The sequence below is a fragment of the Nematolebias whitei genome, chromosome 1 (assembly GCF_014905685.2).
Source record: "Nematolebias whitei isolate Nwh7 chromosome 1, NemWhi1, whole genome shotgun sequence".
NCBI classification, from domain to species: domain Eukaryota; kingdom Metazoa; phylum Chordata; class Actinopteri; order Cyprinodontiformes; family Rivulidae; genus Nematolebias; species Nematolebias whitei.
This window is the reverse complement of record NC_056498.1, coordinates 45,328,973-45,335,884: the sequence shown is the minus strand read 5'-3', so window position 1 is coordinate 45,335,884 and position 6,912 is coordinate 45,328,973. Positions and strand designations below refer to the sequence as shown.

Here is a 6,912-nt window from a genome sequence, read left to right as displayed (position 1 = left end):
TACACCAGTTTTGGCCTCACTGCACTGGTTACCAGTTCACTTTCGAACCCAGTTCAAAATACTCGTATGTCTACAAATCACTGAACAGTCCCCCCCCCCCCCCCCCCCCCATCTCTCTGATCTGCTACAACTGTATGTCCCAACACGTTCCCTGAGGTCCGCGGACCAGTTGCTCCTCACAGTTCCAGGAACTCGTCTTAAGCGCAGAGGTGACAGGGCCTTCTCTGTTGCAGGACCAAGACTTTGGAACGAGTTACCTCTGCTTGTCAGACAGGCCCCCTCCCTCTCGCTTTTCAAGTCCCGTTTAAAAACTCACTACTATTCAGTAACTTTCAACACCAGAGGATCTGTGTTTTGATCCTGTATGCTCCACACTGGTTTGTCGTCATTATCTGCATCATTGTTATGTCTATATTCTGATTTACCTCATTTTGTATTTTGCTTTGTGTGTTACCTGTTGTTCTGTCTGTACAGCACTTTGGTTGGCCTTGTCGCTGTTTTAAGTGCTCTATAAATAAAGTGGTATGGTAAAGTGGTATGGTATCCATTCTCTGTCCAGATGACACACCAAGCACCTTCCTACCTGTCTCTCTAATTACTGTTGCTGTAGTAGTCCAGTCATCTGGAAGCTCTTTCTTACCACCCAGAGCCTTTAACAGCTCCTCTCTGAATTTCTCACAACATTCTTCCTTCTTCATCTTCCACCATTTGGTCTTCTTCTCTGATTTGACTCTTTTCCTCTTCTTCACAACAACAGTCATTCTTCACACAACCATCCGATGCTGTCTGGCCAGGCTCTCCCCTGCCACAACCTTACAGTCTCCAATCTCCCTCAGGTTTCCTCTTCTACACAGAATGTAGTCGACCTGCGTACTCCTTCTTCCACTCTTATAGGTCACTCTATGCTCCTCCCTCTTTTGGAAATAAGTGCTGACTATAGCCATTTCCATGCTCTTGGCAAAATCCACCATCTGTCCTTCCTGGTTTCTTTCCTTGACACCAAACCTACCCATCACTTCCTCATCCTCTGTTTCCTTCACCAACATGTCCATTCTGGTCTGCTCCCATCACCACTCTCTCCTCCCTGGGAATACTCTCCATCACTTCATCCAGATTCTTCCAAAATGTATCTTTCTCCTCCACATCACATCCAACCTGTGGAGCATAACCACTGACAATGTTTAGCATCAGACCTTCTACTTCTACCTTCAGACACATCACCCTATTTGACACTCTTTTCACCTCTACTACATTCTTTGTCAACTCCTCCTTCAGGACCACCCCTACTCCATTTCTCTTTCTATCTACACCATGGTAAAACAGTTTGAACCCTGCTCTAATGCTGTGAGCCTTCCTGCCCTTCCACTTGGTCTCTTGGACACATAAAACATCTACCTTCCTTCTCAGCATCATGTCAGCCAGCTCTCTACCTATGGCTGTCATTGTCCCCACATTTAGAGTTGCAATCCTCAGTCCTATATTCTTGACTTTCCTCTTCTCCTCTGTCTCCTGACACATTTTCCTCCTAGTGGTCTTCAACTTTGCACCCTTTGCATTGAACTTAACAATTGTTTAAAATCCAGTGAGTATCAGATATATAACCAGTAAGTAGCAGGTACAAATCCAGTGAGTACCAGGTATAATACAAAGCTCCAAGTGACTATTAAATGAATAAAAATATTAATTCATTGACTTGAGGAAATAAACTTTTTTTTTTGAAAACCAGCATTGTTGTCTGACGTTACCGTCATAAAAATAAATTGAGGCTTTGTGTATTTGTTTGTTTGTGCTCCAGTTGGAAAGCCCCACAAGTGTGCCTACTGTGGACGGAGTTACAAGCAGCGCAGTTCTCTGGAGGAGCACAAGGAGAGGTGTCACAACTACCTGCAGTGCATGGGACTGCAGAACATATACACAGGTTAGACACTTACAGCTAACGCCCAACGTAACCCTCAGTGCAGGACTGCAGCGCTGCACAGGGCGTAGGTTTTATTATTGTCATTATGACTTGACTAAAAACTCAGTTAGGAGTTTGTTAAACACCCCAAACAGCTGCAGATTATTTAAAGTGATTTATTTCTTCTTGAGGTGATGAGCGCACCTCCCACCTTCTGGATGCATGAACAAAGACTGGTTCAATGACCCACAGATTCTGGCATCAGAACCGTGGATATAAACAGATTAAATCACCAAATCAAATTAAATTGATGCTAAAACCTTCTTCTGTCTTTCTTTCCAGTAGTAAAGGAAGAAAGCATCCAGAATGAACAGAGGGAAGACTTAAGCCAGACGGGATCTGACAGAGCCCTGGTGCTAGACAGACTAGCTAATAATGTAGCTAAACGTAAGAGCACTATGCCACAGAAGTTTGTGGGTAAGGGCTGAAATTTGTTTTCCTTCATTTTCAATAAAATGTTCCTCGTTTTGCAAAAAAAAAAAGTGTAAATGCTGTGAAAGTAGTAGAAGTGGAACTGAAACGGGTTTGTGTTTTTTGTCACCTCAGCTCTGCAGAGTGCACGACGTAAAGCACCGTCAGAGGCAGCGACTCGTTTATTTTTAGAGAAATATCATTTTAGAATTTTCTGTCTCATCCCATAGTTTCATTTACCAATAATGTTAAGAAGTAACGGGAAATGTCCAAATCAAACAAGAAATGCTAACAGGGGTGTAACTGTACACGTGCAGTGTGGTTAAGTTTTTTTTCAGTATTTCTAGTCAAGTCAAATTTATTTATAAAGCACATTTAACACAGCAACTCTTACCAAAATGCTTAACAATAAAATCACAGCATCAAGTAAAAAATAACAAGATATAATTAAAAGCATTGAAAAAGATAAAAACACAAACATGATGAGAAACGATGGGATAATAAATCCCATCATACTGTGTTAAATGTCAGTGAATACAGGTGTGTTTTCAGGAGGGATTTAAAAGCAGAGACTGAAGTGGCCTCTCGAATGTTGATGGGCAGATTGTTGCAAAGTTTAGGGCCAATGTCTGAACAGGCCCGATCTCCTCTGAGCTTCAACCTGATTTTTGGTACAAGCAGCTGGTCAGATGATCTCAGCACCTGAGGTTGAAGTAGGTCAGACAGGTATGAGGGTGCAAGGCTGTTAATGCACTTAAATGTCAGCAAGATCATTTTAAAATCAATTCTGACACACACAGGGAGCCAGTGAAGGGAGGACAAAACTGGTGAAATGTGCTCAAACCTATGAGTTCCTGTCAATAGCCAAACTTTAGCATTTTGGACGAGCTGGAGACGTGACAGGGACCCCTGACTGACCCCAACATAAAGTGTGTTACAGTAGTCTAGTCGGGTTGTAACGATTTCATGGACTAATTTTTCAAGGTCAGATCTGGTCAGCACTTCTATCTGCCTTAACCGGAAGAAGCCTTTCTGCAGTTAATCTGTTTGATAAATTTAAAGTCAGAGTCTAAAACCATCCTGAGATTTGTAACAGACTGTTTAAGATATGTCTGAAGAGAGTCCAGGTTTACAGGATCAGTGACAGCAGAAGAGCTAGGGATAAACACGACTTCAGTTTTTTGATCACTAAAACTTAAAAAAATTGAAGCCATGATGTCATCAAGACATTTTAACAGAGGGCGAATGGAGCTGGAACTGTTGGGTTTTAAGGGCAGACAAAGCTGGCAGTCATCAGCATAACAATGAAACAAAAGGCCATGTTTCCTCAGGATAGATCCCAAGGGGAGCAGATACAATGAGAACAGAAGGGGTCCAAGAACGGAGCCTTGTGGGACCCCGTAGGAAAGAGGCACAGAAGCAGATAAACTATTACCAACATTAACACAAAAACTTCTGTCTCTCAGACACAAACGGAACCATTCTAACGTTGCACCCATAATCCCAACCCAATGTTCTAATGGAGATAAAAGGATACTGTGGTCAACAGTGTCAAAAGCAGTCTTCAGTGCCCTAAGATGACTTCTCTTGCGACTTGGCGCTATATAAATAAACTGAATTGAATTGAAAAGCAGCAGTAAGGTCGAAGAGTATAAGGATTACAAACTGACCAGAGTCATTTGCTAGAAGAATGTTGTTACAGACCCTTACCAAGGCTGTTTCGGTGCTTTGTAATCATTTAAAACCAGACTGAAAGATCTTAAAAATTCTATTTTCATTCAAAAACTTGTTTAGTTGAATAAAAACTATTTTCTCCAAGATTTTATAAAGAAACAGAAGTTAAGAGATTGGTCTGAAGTTTGAGCAAGTTGAAGGGTCAAGTCCAGGTTTTTTAATTAATGGAGTTGCATGTTTAAAAACATCAGGAACCACAAATCACAATAGTGAAAAAAGTTACACTCAATTTTATCTTCAGAATAAAATTGTGTTTCAAGATTAAACCAGAAGATCTAGTACCCCGAATGTGTTCTGTTTATTATTTTTGTTTGCGAAGGTTTTGGGTACTTTTACTGGGCTACCTACAAACATGCAGTATTTTATTGGAACCAGTTGAAGTGTTGTCTTCTCTGCTCTCACAGCAGCTAGAACTTTCAATCCTTCCACCTCAGATGTAACTTTTTCTTCAACATTGAAATATTTTTTGGTAATTTTTTGAAAAAAAAAAAAGTTTTTTTCCCCTCTGAGTGGCTCTGATACTCTGTTGTACCAATCTCATCTCGAAAAAAACACGTTTTAACAAGCTCTTTGCTAACGTGACAGTAAGGAGTAGAGGAAGATACAAACCGGATTCCAAAAAAGTTGGGACACTAAACAAATTGTGAATAAAAACTGAATGCAATGATGTGGAGGTGCCAACATCTAATATTTTATTCAGAATAAAACACAAATCACAGACCAAAAGTTTAAACTGAGAGAATGTCTCATTTTAAGGGAAAAATCTGTTGTTTCCAAATTTCATGGCGTCAACAAATCCCAAAAGTTGGGACAAGTCCATTTTTCCCACTGTGTGGCATCCCCCCTTCTTCTTCCAACACTCAACAGACGTCTGGGGACAGAGGAGACCAGTTTCTCCAGTTTAGAAATAGGAATGCTCTCCCATTCATGTCTAATACAGGCCTCTAACTGTTCAATCGTCTTGGGCCTTCTTTGTGGCACCTTCCTCTTTATGATGCACCAAATGTTCTCTATAGGTGAAAGATCTGGACTGCAGGCTGGCCATTTCAGTACCCGGATCCTTCTCCTACGTAGCCATGATGTTGTGATTGCTGCAGAATGTGGTCTGGCATTATCGTGTTGAAAAATGCAGGGTCTTCCCTGAAAGAGATGACGTCTAGATGGGAGCATATGTTGTTCTAGAACCTGAACATAGTTCTCTGCATTAATGGTGCCTTTCCAGACATGCAAGCTGCCCATGCCACAAACGCTCATGCAACCCCATACCATCAGTGATGCAGGCTTCTGAACGGAGCGTTGATAACAACTTGGGCTGTCCTTGTCCTCTCTGGTCCGGATGACATGGCGTCCCAGTGTTCCATAAAGAACTTCAAATGGTGACTCATCTGACCACAGAACAGTCTTCCATTTTGCCACACTCCATTTTAAATGACCCCTGGCCCAGTGCAAACGTCTGAGCTTGTGGAGCTTGCTTAGAAATGGCTTCCTCTTTGCACTGTAGAGTTTCAGCTGGCAACGGCGGATGGCACGGTGGATTGTGTTCACTGACAATGCTTTCTGGAAGTATTCCTGAGCCCATTCTGTTATTTCCTTGACAGTGGCATTCCTGTTTGAGGTGCAGTGACGTTTAAGGGCCCGGAGATCACGAGCATCCAGTAGAGTTTTACGGCCTTGACCCTTACGCACAGCGATTGTTCCAGATTCTCTGAATCTTTTGATGATGTTATGCACGGTTGATGATGATAACTTAAAAGTCTTAGCTATTTTACGCTGGGTAACACCATTCTGATATTGCTGCACTATCTTTCTGCACAACAATGGTGGAATTGGTGATCCTCTTACCATCTTGGCTTCTGAGAGACACTGACACTCTGAGAAGCTCTTTATACCCAATCATGTTGTCAATTGACCTAATTAGTGTTAATTGGTCTTCCAGCTGTTCTATATGCTCAATTTCCTTTTTCCAGCCACTTATTGCTACTTGTCCCAACTTTTTTCGGATTTGTTGACACTGTGAAATTTTGAATCAACATATTTTTCCTTTAAAATGTTACATTTACTCAGATTAAACTTTTGAGCTGTCATCTATGTTATATTACGAATAAAATATTGACATTTGCCATCTCCACATCATTGCATTCAGTTTTTTATTCACAATTTGTTTAGTGTCCCAACTTTTTTGGAATCCGGTTTGTACTTTATAATGCACTTAATATCAAAATGAAGCAAGAAGGACTCATTCAGATGAAGTTTCCAGTTGATCCATGGCAGCAGTAGAGGGGTGAATGTATGGAAAGCCAAAAGGGTCATACTTTGTGCGTCTAATACACACCTGCAAACTGTACATGATATCTGGCTGTGTATTCTTTTTATTTAATTCTACTTCAAGTTTAAGTCAAATTAATTGAACCAGTTAAAAGTTTTTGTACTATTTTTTAAACAAAAGAGATACTTTCAGTTTGGAAGATTATCTCACTTGTAGGAGACTAAGTTTGATAAATAAGGCAATATGATAAATGATTAATTATATTGGGCTCAGTTGGTAGAGCTGGTGCCTCTCAAGCAGAAGGTCACCGGAGCGAATCCTGGCCGGGGGACCTTTCTCAGTGGAGTTCACATGTTCTGCCCGTGCTGTGTGGGTTTTCTCCGGGTATAGTACCTCGTTTATCGCAGGGGATCCGTACCCTGAAGCCCCATGATAAGTGAAAATCCACGAAGTAAGAATAGTAGTACAATACTAGTACAAGTAGCAGTTTATTTTAGTATTTATATATATATATATATATATATATATATATATATATATATAT

At 40.9% G+C, this 6,912-nt stretch overlaps 2 protein-coding genes across 2 annotated transcripts in view; both read left to right on the top strand.

Moving 5' to 3' along the window:
• Positions 1–6,912, top strand: part of LOC119421085 — a gene marked incomplete at its 3' end in the record, with an annotated part of 641,076 nt that overhangs the window by 152,185 nt on the left and 481,979 nt on the right.
• The window catches only part of ikzf1 (IKAROS family zinc finger 1 (Ikaros)), a 37,923-nt gene that overhangs the window by 28,727 nt on the left and 2,284 nt on the right, over positions 1–6,912 (top strand). The window contains exons 4-5 of the mRNA XM_037689129.1: positions 1,796–1,918; positions 2,240–2,374. Of these exons, the coding sequence (XP_037545057.1) occupies positions 1,796–1,918; positions 2,240–2,374 (258 nt within the window). The remainder of the gene's footprint in view (positions 1–1,795; positions 1,919–2,239; positions 2,375–6,912) is intronic.